The following is a 20076-nucleotide window of genomic DNA, read 5'->3' on the forward strand; positions in this document are numbered from 1 at the left end:
GTGCAATTAAGACAGGCATTCCAAGCTCAGACAAGGTCTGTGTCGCTTACCTACACAACAGTCCCACTGTTGCATCAAATTCTCACATTGTCTCCTCAAGCGGACTAATATCATCCATATATAGGAACCTGTTTGTGAAATCTGCGAAGCAAGATTCTCTGGGGGTCAAACAAAAATGGGAGGGGGAGGTTGGCTTTATTTCAGAAGATCAATGGAAAGCAGTACTTGCACTGACACCTCAGTTATCACTGTGTGAAGGCCAGTGTATATCACAATTATTTCTTATCCATCGGGTATATCGGACGCCATCCTTTCTGTTCAGGATCGGGGTTAGGAGCGATGCCTTGTGCGCTAGATGTGGGGAGAGTCCAGCATCCCTAATGCACAAGTTGTGGGAGCGTGGGGAGCTTAGAACTTATTGGACCTGTATTAAAGAAGCATATCAAGTTTCTGTTCTGCCTGGTCTGACGGCATGCGTGTTGGGAATATTGGACATTAAAAACCGTTATTCACGTCTCGGGGTGCAGCGTCTGCTCTTCCAGGCCAGGCAACGAATTGCTATATACTGGCTTAGACCTCAACCCCCATTAACAGAATGGATGAGATTATTCACCTGAAGAAGGAGGTATATATTAAAAGGCAATGCTTAGCCATGTTTTCCAGAATTTGGGACAAGTGGGTATCATATAGGACTACTGTAATGTGATATGGCATATGAGTATCTGGGCTGTGTTGGGAGGAGTGGTTTCAGTGATACATAGAGTTCTGGATCATGCATATATGAGTCTAGATTGGGAAGGGAAATTATGGTGGAAGACCTGGAGTGGAGAAGTCCCGAAAATAGCTTTTAAAGGGGTATTCCCATCATCAGTTTTCATACTTACCTTCGTCCAGCGCGACGTTCATTTCCTGGATTCGGCTGGGCTTGATTAACGTCTTCTCCCAGCAGGGCCGCGCTTGCGCAGAAGACTGAAGTTTTTCTCTGGGCCGCACAATGTCCCGAACGCGCAGATTTAACAGTGATCATTGTGATGGGAATACCCCTTTAATGGTAAGAGTTGGGAATGGGCTTGTGCTTAGGGTGTCGGCTGCATCTTCCTCGGTGCCATCATACATTGTACCTGTGTTGGCGGTAGCGTGCCCGTCCTGTCACTGGAAGGGGGGGTGGGTGGTCGAGGGAAGTTTATTCAATACTCTTTTGTACCACAATTGAATGGGTATATCTCTGTATAACATGCCTGTATTATTGATAGCTGGTTGCCGTTTATGAAAATATCTGTCTGAATGATGAACCGGACTGAATCTACCTAAGTCTATATCTCATGAAGGATTTCTATTTTCTTTTTCATATTTGTAAATTGGAAAAAATGTTAATGAAAATTATCTGGTTTTAAAAAAAAAAGAAAGCATACTCTCTGTCTGACGGTCACATATTTATCTTTTTTTTTCAAGGAAAGGAGTGGGAAGATGAGCGCTTGTCCATCCAATCACCTCTATGTGCCAAATTAGGCCATTTATTGATGCCCTGACCGAGACATTTACCAGTATCTGGATCACAGCGTCAAATAAGTCACAGAAAACACTTGAGCCCCACACCCCCAAACATCAATAAAGCTTTTCCATTTTTCTCTGTCCCTCCAGTCAATGTCCTATCTGCACCATACAATACGCAGACAGCTTCTCTAGTGATACCCGTTACACGCTACCGTAATAGTGATAACGATGATAACTAGAGAGGAATCTAATATATTTAACCACAGTAAATGCCGTAAAAGTAAATCAAACAAAATACAATAATGTAAAAATTGCATTTTTTTTATCTTCCCCCTAAAAATAAAATACTAAAAGTTATTCCATACACTATATGTACCCCTAATGGTTCTTAAAAAAAAAAAAAAAAAAAAAAACACGACCACGCGTCCTGCAAAATTGAAGGTCTCATATAGCTAAATTGAAGAAAACATAAAGTCATGACTGAAGGAACAAAGAGGGGAAAAATGTTACTGGTCCTTAAGGATAAAATTAGTCATGTCACTAAGGGGTTAAAATGCATTTCAGTCACCTGAGTATATTTACTTCAAAACTAATTGCAAAATTTGCAATTTAACCAGTGACATTTTAGAGAGGGTTTTTCCAGTTTTAATGTGATTGTTGGTGTGTGTGTGTGTGTGTGTTACATGAATATTGTCATCTCAGACATTTCGAGAATATCCTAACAAACGCTGCAGTTTTTGTTAGGCCGTCTCTCGGCAGGTTTGCCGTGCTGCGGCTGGATCTCTGGCCAGTCCCCATTATAGTGAATGGGGGCGGACCTGGGGCAGACCTCTGGCAGCACACGCGTGAAAACATTAGTACAGATCAGACTGTTCCTCTGCTGGACAAGCCTAACGCAAGTGTGAAAAAAGCCTTAGCTGGAAGTTACAAACAAGTGGTCTCAAGAAAGTTACTATAGCAGACAGCACTTGAGGGAAGCTTTAATAAGCAGAAAATATATTTTTTTAACACGCCACACAAGAGGGTTAGTCTGTAAGAGCAATGAAGGTCACAGCGCTAGGAGAAAGTATAATATGAGCCAAGAAGACAATGTCTGTCAGTGACAATGGTGACGCTGTCGTGGAGCAAATAGAAGAGTTTATTTTATCTGTAAAAACTGTTTGGATGAAGATGTTTGGATGATGTCCACATACGTTATAAAACAATTCCATGGAGCGTCGTTACTTCTCCCCATGTCACTCTGGACTCTCCCGCAGTGTGGGTGGAGGTGTGAATACAGTGATAAGAAGCAAGGTTCATGGGGACAGTTCATCCTCACTGTTCTGGAAGTAATACTTTTCTTCCACGGATCACAGTTGACCTCACAGTTATATAATTTTGTTTTCTGGGAGGCGGGAAAATGTCATCAAAACCAAACCGTCCTATTGGCTATTTGAGATCCACTAATAACGACATATGCTAAATATGGGAAAATAGTTTCTCTCCTGTGTGACTTTTCTCATGTCTAACAAGATTTGACTTCTCTGTAAAACATTTCCCACATTCTGAACATGAATAAGACTTCTCTCCTGTGTGAATTTTATCGTGTGTAACGAGAAGTGATTTTCGTGTAAAACATTTCCCACATTCTGAACATGAATATGGCTTCTCTCCTTTGTGAAATTTCTGATGTGCAACAAGATTTGATTTCCGTGTAAAACATTTCCCACATTCTGAACATGAATACGGCTTTTCTCCTGTGTGAATTCTCTCATGTGTAACAAGATCAGACTTTTGTGTAAAACATTTCCCACATTCTGAACATGAATAAGACTTCTCTCCTGTATGAGTTCTCTCATGTGTAACAAAATTTGATTTATATCTAAAACTCTTCCCACATTCTGAACATGAATACGGCTTCTCTCCTGTATGAGTTCTCTCATGTGTAACAAAATTTGATTTATATGTAAAACTCTTCCCACATTCTGAACAAGAATATGGCTTCTCTCCTTTGTGAAATTTTTGATGTGCAACAAGATTTGATTTCCGTGTAAAACATTTCCCACATTCTGAACATGAATACGGCTTTTCTCCTGTGTGAATTCTCTCATGTGTAACAAGATCAGACTTTTGTGTAAAACATTTCCCACATTCTGAACATGAATACGGCTTTTCTCCTGTGTGAATTCTCTCATGTCTAACAAGACTCGATTTATCTATGAAGCACTTCCCACATTCTGAACATGAATATGGTTTCTTCCCTGTGTGACGTCTCTCATGTATAATAAGATGTGATTTTTCTATGAAGCACTTCCCACATTCTGAGCAGGAGTATGGATTCTCTTGTGTGTGAATTATTCTGTGTGTAGAAAGACCCGAGATTTCTGTCAACTCTTTACCACAGTGAAATCTTTCACCCCCTTTCTGACTTGTACTTGTGGTAACAATCTGTGATTGGTCAGGAGAAGGTTCCTCATAATTAGGAGGATTATATGACAGATCTGTACTGTGAAGTCCTGGATGTACATTAAGGATAATGAGGTTTTCCCCTGAAGAGCGCTGCATGATATCTTCCTTCTCTAGTGGTAACATGACATTTTCAGTATTTTTACTGTGATTTTCTGTTAAGGTAAAAATGTAAATTTGTGTTATTTTTGCCAAACTAAAGAGTATACAAACTTATAACTTTCACATTAGGCTGGGAGTTGATCCTGCAGGAAGACATACATTTTGAATCCAGTTCTGGCTTTTGCAAAAAAAAAAAAATGCACCAAAAACTGCATGTGTGATTCCAGCCTTAGAAAGCTTTTTACAACTTCATAACAAAGTTCAACCTTCTGATTTACACCCAACCATGACTTTTATTACATACAGTAAATCACAACTTAACAAAACGTAAAAATTTGAAAAGCCCGACCATGTCTGGCAGCCGGCCCTGCATTCCACCAGCACAATGTGCCATTCAACACCAACTGGACATCATTTTAACTCAAAAGGAGCATCTTGGATTGGGGTTGGTGGATGGAGCATTGTGGTTTGTAGCTGCACATGATGACTCTTACCTTGTGATATAAGAGGCTGGTGCTCCTCCATCATGGCCTCCATGTACAGATCCTTGTGTCCTTCTATATACTCCCACTCCTCCATGGAGAAATAGACAGTGACATCCTGACACCTTATAGGAACCTGACAACACAATGACACCATCATCACCCAGACCCCTCCAGTGCTGTTACTGGAGAATTTCCCAGCAGTGTCACCTCTCCAGTCAGCAGCTCCATCATCTTGTGGGTCAGTTGTAGGATCTTCTGCTCATGTATCAGGGGATGAGGCTCTGTGATGAGGTGATGGGACCTGCTCCGCCCTCCTGATTCCTGGAGATGGATGATGGGAGTCACACAGTCCCCCGATGTCTTCTTCACTATTGTGTACTCCTGTGGATGGAGAGAGACACTTAGGGAATAAACCCTTCAGGGGCCATGTGCTCTCCTCCGGCCCTTCTGGGTACAACATGCCTACTTACGTACCTTCTCATGGCTCCTACAACATGACTATTGGTCACTGGTCACATGATACATTACTCACCATACTGGGGGCTGATCTTCAGGTTCTCCATCACTTGGAAGGTCTGGAGGCCGTTCTCCAGGACCCTGGACTCTTCCTATCACTTCCTATGATGGATTCTTCTTCCCGATGTCTGACTTGTTACAGAATACAATAAAGAGGAGAGAAATCTAGAAAAGTTTACCTCTCCGCTCAGCAGGGAGATGATCTCCAAGGTGAGGTCTAATATTCTTCTGCTGATCTCCTTCCTGTCCATCCTTGGTGGTCGTTCAGGAGAAGGCTCGTATTGCTGGTTTTCTTCATGAAGAAATAAAGGAATAAAGGTTAAATAAATGGAGGAGATGATTTTTTTGATTTTTTTTCACAAGCAGAGAAGGTGGCATTGATATTACTGGGGAGCACTAATGGGGCATTATTAATTCAGGGGAGCACTAATGGAGGCATTGATTGATATTATTAGGGGCACTACTAGTGGGGGCATTATTAATTCTGGGGGTACTAATGGGGGCATTAAAATTACTTGGGGCATTAATATTACTGGGGGCCATAATGGGGGCATTATTAATACTGGTGGGCACTAATGGAGGCATTAATATTACTGGGGGCAGTTATAGGGGCATTAATATTACTGGAGCACTAATGAGGACATCATTAATACTGGGGGCACTAATGGAGGAATTAAAGGAAATCTGTCACATGAATTATTATCACTATTAAAGTAAAACTACTGCCATGTAGAAGATGACACCTCCTTCTCTGAAGTACCTTTCATTTGGAGTTTCTTGTTTCTATCTTGCGAAAATCATCTTTGTATGATATGCAAATAAGGCAGTAAGGTGCCCAGAGGGGCGTTATTTTCTTTTAACGGTGCCCAGGAACGCCCCCATCCAGTGCCCAGGCCCGCCCTCCAGCAGAGCCCAAGCACACCTGGGCTGAAACTCCCCGCCTCCATCAGCGCAGCTGCTACCGCCCCCCCCCCCCCTCGCTACGTCACTGACGCGAGACAGCGCCGCTTATACTTGCCTTCAGCTACGCAGAGAAATCTTGCGCAGGCGCACGCCCAGTGACACATTTGAGGCTGATGCCCTCAGTTAAACATGAAGTGCGTAGGCGCAGGCAGTCTTTGGTACTTCGCCAACACGAGTTTTCTCTGCAATAGTTTTACTTTAATAGTGATAATCCATGTGACAGGCATTAATATTACTGGGAGACAGTAATGGAGGCATTAATATTACTGGGGGGCACTAATGGGGGCATTAATATTACTGGGAGCATTAATATCACTGGGGGCATTATTATTACTGGGGGCACTAATGCGGGCATTATTAATAACAGGGAGCACTAATGGAGGCACTAATTACTAGGAGCATTAATATCACTGGGGGCATTATTATTACTGGGGGGCACTAATGCGGGCATTAATATTACTGGGGGGCACTAATAGGGGTATTATTAATAATAAGGAGCACTAATGGGGGCATCAGCCCCTTAAGGACCCGTGCCATCCATGTACGGCGCTGGTTTCCGTGACTTAAGGACCAGCGCCGTACATGTATGGAGCGCTGATCAGGCGGGTGCAGGAGCTGCGCCCACCCGATCAGCGGCAGGGGTCCGGCAGTCACTGATAGCCGGACCCCTGCTGTATGCGCCATCACCTCATCCCGCAAAAAATGAGCCCCTACCTAAGACAATCACCCCCAAAAAAAACAAAACATGGCTCTCAGACTATGGAGACACTAAGGCTGCGTTCACACGGGCGAGATTTCCGCGTGGGTGCGATGCGGTAGGTGAACGTATTGCACCCGCACTGAATCCCGACCCATTCATTTCAATGGGGCTGTTCAGATGAGCGGTGGTTTCACGCATCACTTGTGCGTTGCGTGAAAATCGCAGCATGCTCTATATTCTGCGTTTTTCACGCAACGCAGGCCCCATAGAAGTGAATGGGGTTGCGTGAAAATCGCAAGCATCCGCAAGCAAGTGCGGATGCGGTGCGATTTTCACACATGGTTGCTAGGTGACAGTCTATTCACTGTATTATTTTCCCTTATAACATGGTTATAAGGGAAAATAATAGCATTCTGAAAACAGAATGTTTAGTAGGTGATCAATTGAGGGTTAAAAAAAATTAAAATAATTAACTCACCTTCTCCTCTTGATCGCGTGGTTACCAGTCTCTTCTTTACTTCTTTAATGATGAGCTGTGGGCTAAAGGACCTGTGGTGACGTCAGATCACATGCTCCAATCACATGGTACATCACCGTGGTGATGGACCATGTGATTGGAGCATGTGATCTGACGTCACCACAGGTCCTTTAGCCACAGCTCATCATAATAACATCTACACAAATAATACAATCTACACAACACCTAACCCAAAACCTGAACTTCTGTGAAGAAGTTCGGGTCTGGGTACCACAGTCGGTTTTTTATCACGCGCGTGCAAAACACATTTGCCGCAATACACCGGGACGCATCCGGACCTAATCCGGACACGCTCGTGTGAACCCAGCCTAAAACAGGATTTTTTTGGGTTCAAAAATGCTGTTATTGTGTAAAACTGAAATAAATAAAAAAGTAGACATATTAGGTATCGCCGCGTCCATAAGAACCTTCTCCATAGAAATATCACATGAACTAACCCCTCAGTTAAACACCGTAAAAAAAAAAATTAAACGGTGTAAAAAAAAAAAATAGGATCGGACTGTTCGATTATGGGCCGGACGTTCCGTAAAATGCGGAATGCACGCGGCTTTTTCGGTGTTTTTTTTTTTTTTTTGCGTGGTATAGAATGGTATCGAATCAAAATGTTGGTCTCATGAGAACCCGAGTTCAGATAATAGTCCACAATAAGGGGGACGGATTCCCCTTGGTGTCAAATAACACCTGGTGTTAAGCCACGCCCCCACAGCCACACCCCCTGCTACTACTACTACTCCACCATCCCCCCTCACACCGCCGCTGACTGCGTCTATGACGGTCATGTGACATCAGACATTCCCTGACTTAACCCTTTACATCACATTTCACATCGGCCACATAATAGGAATGATGAGGACGTGAGAATAGATGATGGGAGTTATCCGCTGACAGCGTCCTCCAGGCTCCTCCCCACTAATGAGCCCTGGGCGGGGCCGGTCTCCATGGTAACTATCGGGCCCGGCCTGTGAGGGGAAGAGGATTCTGGAGGACACTGGACGTTTCTGTATAAAAGAAAGGATTTCCCCCGAAATCTGAGAATTAGCAGCTGAAAACCTCATTCACACGGAGCAGATTCTCTCACCCAGCAGCGAATGATGACAACCCCCACTATCCCCACTACTCCTCCCCCATCATACTAAGCTGAGGAGCGGAGAAGGATTCCTTGTGTGTAATGGAGGAGAATCTCCAGAGGTGACATGTCTGAGCTCTCCACCACACTGTCTCCTCACAGCTCATCTTACCTGCAGGCTGGAGGAATGGCTGATACCAGAGAGAACAAGAGCCCTGACTACCGACCAGGACCTGCCCAGTATCTGCTGCACTGCCAGAGCTGAAGGACCTGGGGTGACGTCACCGTCATGTGATCAGTGCAGGGGGCGGGGCTCAACAGTGGAGAGAAGAGGTGGAGAAGGACCTGGGGTGACGTCACCGTCATGTGATCAGTGCTGGGGGCGGGGCTCAACAGTGGAGAGGAAAAGAGGTGGGGAAGGACCTGGGGTGACGTCACTGTCATGTGATCAGTGCAGGGGGCGGGGCTCAGCAGTAGAAAGGATAAGAGGTGGGGAAGGACCTGCGGTTACATCACTATCATGTGATTAATGCTGGGGGCGGGGCTCAACAGTAGAGCGGTGAAGAGGTGGGAAAGAACCTGGGATGATGTCACCATCATGTGATTAGTCCAGGGGGCGGGGCTCTGTATTGACATGGATGAGAGGACTGTAATGATGATCATGTGACATGAGGGGGCGGAGCTTTGCATGGAGAAGCGATGAGTCTAGTGCAGGGGTAGGCAACCTCCGGCTCCCAGCTGTTGTGAAACTACAATTCCCAGCATGCTCCATTCATTTCTATGAGAGTTCTTAGAAGAGCAGAGCAAGTATGCATACTGGGAGTTGTAGTTTCACAACAGCTGGGAGCCGGAGGTTGCCTACCCCTGGTCTAGTGCATGGGTGTCAAACATGCGGCCCGCTCACCGCAGTATTTATAAACATGAATCCTCATCCTGTAACTAACACTGCCCTCTCCCATGTTCCCCTGTATCCCCACAGCACTTACTTAAGCTTCCATAGCAGGCAGAGCGGACGGCAGCAGTAACGTCACTCACTGACATCGAGCGCCTGCTCCTCCCACTTTATGAATGAAGCAGGCGGAGCAGGCGCTCGACGTCAGTGAGTGACGTTACTGCTGCCGTCCGCTCTGCCTGCTATGGAAGTGTGTTCGTAAGTGCTGTGGGGATACAGGGGGATACAGGGGAACATGGGAGAGCGCAGCGTTAGTTAGACTTAATAACAGGATAAGGATTCACGTTTATAAATACTGCGGTGAGCAGAGGGCCGGTGTATTGGGGGACACTGTTATGAGGGGGATCTGTGGATGACATATAGCAGTGTCATCCACAGATCCCCCCATAACAGTTCCATCCACAGATCCCCCCACCTCATAACAATGCCATCCACAGATATCCCACCCCATAGCAGTACCATCCACAGATATCCCACCCCATAACAGTTCCATCCACAGATCCCCCACCTCATAACAATGCCATCCACAGATCCCCCATAACAGCACCATCCACAGATCCCCCACCCCATAACAATGCCATCCACAGATCCCCCCCATAACAGTTCCATCCACAGATCCCCCCATAACAGTGCCATCCACAGATATCCCACCCCATAGCAGTACCATCCACAGATCCCCATAACAGTGCCATCCACAGATCCCCCATAACAGTGCCATCCACAGATCCCCCATAACAGTGTCATCCACAGATCCCCCATAACAGTGTGTCATCCACAGATCCCCCATAACAGTGCCATCCACAGATCCCCATAACAGTGCCATCCACAGATCCCCATAACAGTGCCATCCACAGATCCCCCATAACAGCACCATCCACAGATCCCCCATAACAGCACCATCCACAGATCCCCCACCCCATAACAATGCCATCCACAGATCCCCCCACCCCATAACAATGCCATCCACAGATATCCCACCCCATAGCAGTACCATCTACAGATCCCCATAACAGTGCCATCCACAGATCCCCCATAACAGTGCCATCCACAGATCCCCCATAACAGTGCCATCCACAGATCCCCCATAACAGTGTCATCCCCAGATCCCCATAACAGTGCCATCCACAGATCCCCCATAACAGTGCCATCCACAGATCCCCATAACAGTGCCATCCACAGATCCCCCATAACAGCGCCATCCACAGATCCCCATAACAGTGCCATCCACAGATCCCCCCATAACAGTTCCATCCACAGATCCCCCACCTCATAACAATGCCATCCACAGATCTCCCATAACAGCACCATCCACAGATCCCCCACCCCATAACAATGCCATCCACAGATCCCCCCACCCCATAACAATGCCATCCACAGATATCCCACCCCATAGCAGTATCATCCACAGATCCCCATAACAGTGCCATCCACAGATCCCCCATAACAGTGTCATCCACAGATCCCCATAACAGTGCCATCCACAGATCCCCCATAACAGTGTCATCCACAGATCCCCATAACAATGCCATCCACAGATCCCCCATAACAGTGCCATCCACAGATCCCCATAACAGTGCCATCCACAGATCCCCATAACAGTGCCATCCACAGATCCCCCATAACAGCACCATCCACAGATCCCCCACCCCATAACAATGCCATCCACAGATCCCCCCACCCCATAACAATGCCATCCACAGATATCCCACCCCATAGCAGTACCATCCACAGATCCCCATAACAGTGCCATCCACAGATCCCCCATAACAGTGCCATCCACAGATCCCCCATAACAGTGCCATCCACAGATCCCCATAACAGTGTCATCCACAGATCCCCATAACAGTGCCATCCACAGATCCCCCATAACAGTGCCATCCACAGATCCCCATAACAGTGCCATCCACAGATCCCCCATAACAGCGCCATCCACAGATCCCCATAACAGTGCCATCCACAGATCCCCCCATAACAGTTCCATCCACAGATCCCCCACCTCATAACAATGCCATCCACAGATCCCCCATAACAGCACCATCCACAGATCCCCCACCCCATAACAATGCCATCCACAGATCCCCCCACCCCATAACAATGCCATCCACAGATATCCCACCCCATAGCAGTATCATCCACAGATCCCCATAACAGTGCCATCCACAGATCCCCCATAACAGTTTCATCCACAGATCCCCATAACAGTGCCATCCACAGATCCCCCATAACAGTGTCATCCACAGATCCCCATAACAATGCCATCCACAGATCCCCCATAACAGTGCCATCCACAGATCCCCATAACAGTGCCATCCACAGATCCCCATAACAGTGCCATCCACAGATCCCCCATAACAGCGCCATCCACAGATCCCCCATAACAGTGCCATCCACAGATCCCCCCATAACAATGCCATCCACAGATATCCCACCCCATAGCAGTACCATCCACAGATCCCCCCCATAACAGTTCCATCCACAGATCCCCCCACCTCATAACAATGCCATCCACAGATATCCCACCCCATAGCAGTACCATCCACAGATATCCCACCCCATAACAGTTCCATCCACAGATCCCCCACCTCATAACAATGCCATCCACAGATCCCCCATAACAGCACCATCCACAGATCCCCCACCCCATAACAATGCCATCCACAGATCCCCCCACCCCATAACAATGCCATCCACAGATATCCCACCCCATAGCAGTACCATCCACAGATCCCCATAACAGTGCCATCCACAGATCCCCCATAACAGTGCCATCCACAGATCCCCCATAACAGTGCCATCCACAGATCCCCATAACAGTGCCATCCACAGATCCCCCATAACAGCGCCATCCACAGATCCCCCATAACAGTGCCATCCACAGATCCCCCATAACAATGCCATCCACAGATATCCCACCCCATAGCAGTACCATCCACAGATATCCCACCCCATAACAGTTCCATCCACAGATCCCCCACCTCATAACAATGCCATCCACAGATCCCCCCACCCCATAACAATGCCATCCACAGATATCCCACCCCATAGCAGTACCATCCACAGATCCCCATAACAGTGCCATCCACAGATCCCCCATAACAGTGCCATCCACAGATCCCCCATAACAGTGCCATCCACAGATCCCCATAACAGTGCCATCCACAGATCCCCCATAACAGCGCCATCCACAGATCCCCCATAACAGTGCCATCCACAGATCCCCCATAACAATGCCATCCACAGATATCCCACCCCATAGCAGTACCATCCACAGATATCCCACCCCATAACAGTTCCATCCACAGATCCCCCACCTCATAACAATGCCATCCACAGATATCCCACCCCATAACAGTTCCATCCACAGATCCCCCACGCCATAACAATGCCATCCACAGATCCCCCATAACAGCACCATCCACAGATCCCCCCACCCCATAACAATGCCATCCACAGATATCCCACCCCATAGCAGTACCATCCACAGATCCCCATAACAGTTCCATCCACAGATCCCCCACCTCATAACAATGCCATCCACAGATCCCCCATAATAGCACCATCCACAGATCCCCCATAACAGTGCCATCCACAGATCCCCCATAACAGTGCCATCCACAGATCCCCCATAACAGTGCCATCCACAGATCCCCCATAACAGTGTCATCCCCAGATCCCCATAACAGTGCCATCCACAGATCCCCCATAACAGTGCCATCCACAGATCCCCATAACAGTGCCATCCACAGATCCCCCATAACAGCGCCATCCACAGATCCCCATAACAGTGCCATCCACAGATCCCCCCATAACAGTTCCATCCACAGATCCCCCACCTCATAACAATGCCATCCACAGATCTCCCATAACAGCACCATCCACAGATCCCCCACCCCATAACAATGCCATCCACAGATCCCCCCACCCCATAACAATGCCATCCACAGATATCCCACCCCATAGCAGTATCATCCACAGATCCCCATAACAGTGCCATCCACAGATCCCCCATAACAGTGTCATCCACAGATCCCCATAACAGTGCCATCCACAGATCCCCCATAACAGTGTCATCCACAGATCCCCATAACAATGCCATCCACAGATCCCCCATAACAGTGCCATCCACAGATCCCCATAACAGTGCCATCCACAGATCCCCATAACAGTGCCATCCACAGATCCCCCATAACAGCACCATCCACAGATCCCCCACCCCATAACAATGCCATCCACAGATCCCCCCACCCCATAACAATGCCATCCACAGATATCCCACCCCATAGCAGTACCATCCACAGATCCCCATAACAGTGCCATCCACAGATCCCCCATAACAGTGCCATCCACAGATCCCCCATAACAGTGCCATCCACAGATCCCCCATAACAGTGCCATCCACAGATCCCCCATAACAGTGTCATCCACAGATCCCCATAACAGTGCCATCCACAGATCCCCCATAACAGTGCCATCCACAGATCCCCATAACAGTGCCATCCACAGATCCCCCATAACAGCGCCATCCACAGATCCCCATAACAGTGCCATCCACAGATCCCCCCATAACAGTTCCATCCACAGATCCCCCACCTCATAACAATGCCATCCACAGATCCCCCATAACAGCACCATCCACAGATCCCCCACCCCATAACAATGCCATCCACAGATCCCCCCACCCCATAACAATGCCATCCACAGATATCCCACCCCATAGCAGTATCATCCACAGATCCCCATAACAGTGCCATCTACAGATCCCCCATAACAGTTTCATCCACAGATCCCCATAACAGTGCCATCCACAGATCCCCCATAACAGTGTCATCCACAGATCCCCATAACAATGCCATCCACAGATCCCCCATAACAGTGCCATCCACAGATCCCCATAACAGTGCCATCCACAGATCCCCATAACAGTGCCATCCACAGATCCCCCATAACAGCGCCATCCACAGATCCCCCATAACAGTGCCATCCACAGATCCCCCCATAACAATGCCATCCACAGATATCCCACCCCATAGCAGTACCATCCACAGATCCCCCCCATAACAGTTCCATCCACAGATCCCCCCACCTCATAACAATGCCATCCACAGATATCCCACCCCATAGCAGTACCATCCACAGATATCCCACCCCATAACAGTTCCATCCACAGATCCCCCACCTCATAACAATGCCATCCACAGATCCCCCATAACAGCACCATCCACAGATCCCCCACCCCATAACAATGCCATCCACAGATCCCCCCACCCCATAACAATGCCATCCACAGATATCCCACCCCATAGCAGTACCATCCACAGATCCCCATAACAGTGCCATCCACAGATCCCCCATAACAGTGCCATCCACAGATCCCCCATAACAGTGCCATCCACAGATCCCCATAACAGTGCCATCCACAGATCCCCCATAACAGCGCCATCCACAGATCCCCCATAACAGTGCCATCCACAGATCCCCCATAACAGTGCCATCCACAGATCCCCCATAACAGTGCCATCCACAGATCCCCATAACAGTGCCATCCACAGATCCCCCATAACAGTGCCATCCACAGATCCCCCATAACAATGCCATCCACAGATATCCCACCCCATAGCAGTACCATCCACAGATATCCCACCCCATAACAGTTCCATCCACAGATCCCCCACCTCATAACAATGCCATCCACAGATCCCCCCACCCCATAACAATGCCATCCACAGATATCCCACCCCATAGCAGTACCATCCACAGATCCCCATAACAGTGCCATCCACAGATCCCCCATAACAGTGCCATCCACAGATCCCCCATAACAGTGCCATCCACAGATCCCCATAACAGTGCCATCCACAGATCCCCCATAACAGCGCCATCCACAGATCCCCCATAACAGTGCCATCCACAGATCCCCCATAACAATGCCATCCACAGATATCCCACCCCATAGCAGTACCATCCACAGATATCCCACCCCATAACAGTTCCATCCACAGATCCCCCACCTCATAACAATGCCATCCACAGATATCCCACCCCATAACAGTTCCATCCACAGATCCCCCACGCCATAACAATGCCATCCACAGATCCCCCATAACAGCACCATCCACAGATCCCCCCACCCCATAACAATGCCATCCACAGATATCCCACCCCATAGCAGTACCATCCACAGATCCCCATAACAGTTCCATCCACAGATCCCCCACCTCATAACAATGCCATCCACAGATCCCCCATAACAGCACCATCCACAGATCCCCCACCCCATAACAATGCCATCCACAGATCCCCCATAACAGCACCATCCACAGATCCCCCACCCCATAACAATGCCATCCACAGATCCCCCCACCCCATAACAATGCCATCCACAGATATCCCACCCCATAGCAGTACCATCCACAGATCCCCATAACAGTGCCATCCACAGATCCCCCATAACAGCACCATCCACAGATCCCCCATAACAGTGCCATCCACAGATCCCCAATAACAGTGCCATCCACAGGTCCCCCATAACAGTGCCATCCACAGATCCCCATAACAGTGCCATCCACAGATCCCCCACATGACAGTGCGTCATCCACAGATCCCCCATAATAGTGTCATGCACAGACCACCATTAATTCAAAGCCCACCAAAAGCACAACTTTTGGTTAAAAATATTTTTTTCTTATTTTCCTCCTCAAAAACCTAGGTGCGTCTTATAGTGAAGTTTAATATTTGTATATATATATATATAGGTCTCACTTGTGTTATTGGGCAACGGGATGTTGGGGGTCAGCAGTCATGAAACAACAATGTTGTTCTATGAAAATGTACGATTTTTTTTATTTTTTTTTGATGCGGCCCACATAAACTAAAATTTTGTTTTTTTGGCCCATGTTAGCCTTTGAGTTTGACATGCTTGGTCTAGTGGCTTTTCTCTTAGAGCTAAAACAATGCTGGGAGTTGTAGTTCTCTCCTCTGACATCCTATAATAACACCCTGGATATGCTGGGACTTGTAGTTCTCTCCTCTAATGCTGTAGCTGTGGTGAATTCAGCCGACTTCTGGGACATGTAGTTCAGTTTCGGGAGGAGAATGTTGTCCTTCCTGGTGCTGACCTCAAACCCGAGACAAAAGTCTTCTGCAGACATCTGAGTTCAGGGCGGCAGGATGGTTGGAAGCTTCCATCCCCTGATGACAGAGGTCGCCCGCTCCTCTTATGTAGACGACCTCCCACCCCGAGATCAGACCTTGTGCCCTCAGATGACAATGCTATGTGGGGGTTTCTGGCCTTTTCAGTAGAAGACATTGAGGAGACCACGATGGTGTGTAACGTCAGGTCTCATCTAGTCTGCAGCGGCATCAGATGCCCCAAAGAGGCGCTGACTAGGACCGGGTGGAGATTCCCCCAGAAGACTAGGGTAAGTAACGGGGATAGTGGCGGGATGTTTGGTCCACGCCCTTCTCACACTCCGCCCATTTATAACAAAATGGTGGACAAGACCAAACAACGAGCTACTTGTGCAAATGAGAAGTGACTTTACGGCTCCAGAATTAAGCCTCCGGGGCTTCATAAATCACCCAATTGTCTTTAACCCCATAAGGACCAGGCCGTTTTTTGCAAATCTGACCAGTGTCACTTTATGTGGTAATATCTTTAAAACGCTTTTACTTATCCAGGCAGTTCTGAGACCGTTTTCTTGTCACATGTTGTACTTCATGACACTGGTAAAATTTTAATTTATAAAAAAAATACCAAATTTACCAAAAAATTAGCAAATTTTCAAATTACTATTTCTCTACTTTTATAATAGCTAGTAATACCTCCAAATATAGTTTTTACTTTACATTCCCCATATGTCTACTTCATGTTTGGATCATTTTGTGAATGCCATTTTTTTGGGGGGGGGGGACGTTAGAAGGCTTAGAAGTCCCCAAAATTCAGAAGATTTCCAAAACACACTTTTTAAGGACCAGTTCAGGTCTGAAGTCACTTTGTGAGGCTTACATAATAGAAACCACCCAAAAATGACCCCATTCTATAAACTACACCCCTCAAGGTATTCAAAACTGATTTAACAAACTTTGTTAACCCTTTAGGTGTTCCACAAGAATTAATGGAAAATGAAGAAGAAATTTCAGAATTTCACCTTTTTGGCAAATTTTACAATTTAATCCATTTTTACATAACAAAGCAAGGGTTAACAGCCAAACAAAACTTAATATTTATTGCCCTAATTCTGTAGTTTACAGAAACACCCCATATGTGGTTGTAAACCGCTGTACGCGCACACGGCAGAGCGCAGAAGGAAAGGAACGCCATATGGTTTTTTGGAAGGCAGATTTTGGTGGACTGTTTTTTTGACACCATGTCCCATTTGAAGCCCCCCTGATGCCCCCCTAGAGTAGAGACTCCAAAAAAGTTACTCCATTTTGGAAACTACGGGATAGGGTGGCAGTTTTGTTGGTACTATTTCAGGGCACATATGATTTTTGCTTGCTTTATATTACACTTTTTGTGAGGAAAGGTAACAAAAAAAAGCAGTTTTAGCACTGTTTTATTTTTTGTTATTTACAGCTTTCATCTGACAGGTTAGATCATGTGGTATTTGTATAGAGCAGGTTGTTACGGACATGACTATACCAAATATGTATACTTTTTATTTACTTAAGTTTTACACAATATCATTTTTGAAACAAAAAAAAGATGTTTTAGTGTCTCCCTATTCTGAGAGCCGAAGTTTTTTTTATTTTTTGGGTTGTTGTCTTATGTAGTAGCTCATTTTTTGTGGAATGAGGTTGACGGTTAGATTGGTACTATTTTGCGGGGCATATGCCTTTTTGATCGCTTCGTGTTGCACTTTTAGTGATGGAAGGTGACAAAAAAAAATTTTTACCACAGTTTTTAGTTAATTTATTTGACAGTGTTCATCTGAGGGGTTAGGTCATGTGATATTTTTATAGATCCGGTCGATGCGGACGCGGTGATACCTAATGTCTACTTTTCTTTTTTCCCAATTTTTTACAATTGTTTTTTACTTTATTTTGGAAAAAGGACGTTTTTTTTGTTTTTGTTTTTTTTTTACTTGAAACTTTAAAAAAAAAATTGTAAAACTTTATTTCTTTAACTTTATTTGTCCTACTCTGGGACTTCAACTTTTGGGGGTCTGATCCCCTTTACAATGCATCACAATAGAAACATAGAAACATAGAATGTGTCGGCAGATAAGAACCATTTGGCCCATCCAGTCTGCCCAATATACTGAGTGCTATGGATAGCCCCCGGCCCTATCTTATATGAAGGATGGCCTTATGCCTATCCCATGCATGCTTAAACCCCTTCACTGTATTTGCAGCTACCACTTCTGCAGGAAGGCTATTCCATGCATCCACTACTCTCTCAGTAAAGTAATACTTCCTTATATTACTTTTAAACCTTTGCCCCTCTAATTTAAAACTGTGTCCTCTTGTGGTAGTTTTTCTTCTTTTAAATATGCTCTCTTCCTTTACCGAGTTGATTCCCTTTATGTATTTAAAAGTTTCTCTCATCTCCCCTCTGTCTCTTCTTTCTTCCAAGCTCTACATATTAAGGTCCTTTAACCTTTCCTGGTAAGTTTTATCCTGCAATCCATGTACTAGTTTAGTAGCTCTTCTCTGAACTCTCTCTAGAGTATCTATATCCTTCTGGAGATATGGCCTCCAGTACTGCGCACAATACTCCAAGTGAGGTCTCACCAGTGTTCTGTACAGCGGCATAAGCACTTCACTCTTTCTACTGCTTATACCTCTCCCTATACATCCAAGCATTCTGCTGGCATTTCCTGCTGCTCTATTACATTGTCTTCCCACCTTTAAGTCTTCTGAAATAATTACTCCTAAATCCCTTTCCTCAGATACTGAGGTCAGGACTGTGTCAAATATTCTATATTCTGCCCTTGGGTTTTTACGCCCCAGGTGCATTATCTTGCACTTATCCACATTAAATTTCAGTTTCCAGAGTTCTGACCATTCTTCTAGTTTTCCTAAATCCTTTTCCATTTGGCGTTTCCCTCCAGGAACATCAACCCTGTTACATATCTTTGTGTCATCAGCAAAAAGACAAACCTTACCATCGAGGCCTTTTGCAATATCACTTATGAAGATATTAAACAAAATTGGTCCCAGTACAGATCCCTGTGGAACCCCACTGGTAACATTACCTTGTTTTGAATGTTCTCCATTGACTACAACCCTCTGCTGTCTGTCACTCAGCCACTGCCTAATCCACTCAACAATATGGGAGTCCATGCTCAATGACTGCAGTTTATTGATAAGTCTTCTATGTGGGACAGTGTCAAAAGCCTCACTAAAATCTAGATATGCGATGTCTACTGCACCTCCACCGTCTATTATTTTAGTCACCCAGTCAAAAAAATCTATAAGATTTGTTTGACATGATCTCCCTGAAGTAAACCCATGTTGTTTTTCATCTTGCAATCCATGGGATTTTAGATGTTCCACAATCCTATCCTTTAATAGGGTTTCCATTAACCCCTTAAGGACTTAGGACGTATCGGTACGGCATGGGTCCCGAGTCCTTAAAGGGTTTCTGTCACCCCGCAAAACTCATTTTTTTTTTTTGGATAGTTAGATTCCTTAACCGCAGGTCTGAATTGACCAAATGACCCCCCCCTGCATTGTTACGGGATGCCGGCTGAATGATTTCAGCCGAAATCCCCTTCCGATTAACCCCTGGGGCGCCGGAATACAGATTTTAAGTTATGACGTACCGGTACGTCATGGGTCCTTAAAGGGTTTCTGTCACCCCGCAAAACTCAT

The 20076-nt window shown here is 46.2% G+C and overlaps 1 protein-coding gene across 1 annotated transcript in view; it reads right to left on the reverse strand.

The window, feature by feature from the left end:
* Positions 1-20076, reverse strand: part of LOC120992023 (zinc finger protein OZF-like) — a 90214-nt gene that overhangs the window by 14642 nt on the left and 55496 nt on the right. Inside the window, exons 4-5 of the mRNA XM_040420785.1 lie at positions 3014-3810; positions 1235-1238 (exon numbers count right to left, since the gene is read on the reverse strand). Of these exons, the coding sequence (XP_040276719.1) occupies positions 1235-1238; positions 3014-3810 (801 nt within the window). The remainder of the gene's footprint in view (positions 1-1234; positions 1239-3013; positions 3811-20076) is intronic.

This window comes from Bufo bufo, chromosome 2 (assembly GCF_905171765.1).
Source record: "Bufo bufo chromosome 2, aBufBuf1.1, whole genome shotgun sequence".
NCBI classification, from domain to species: Eukaryota; Metazoa; Chordata; class Amphibia; order Anura; family Bufonidae; genus Bufo; species Bufo bufo.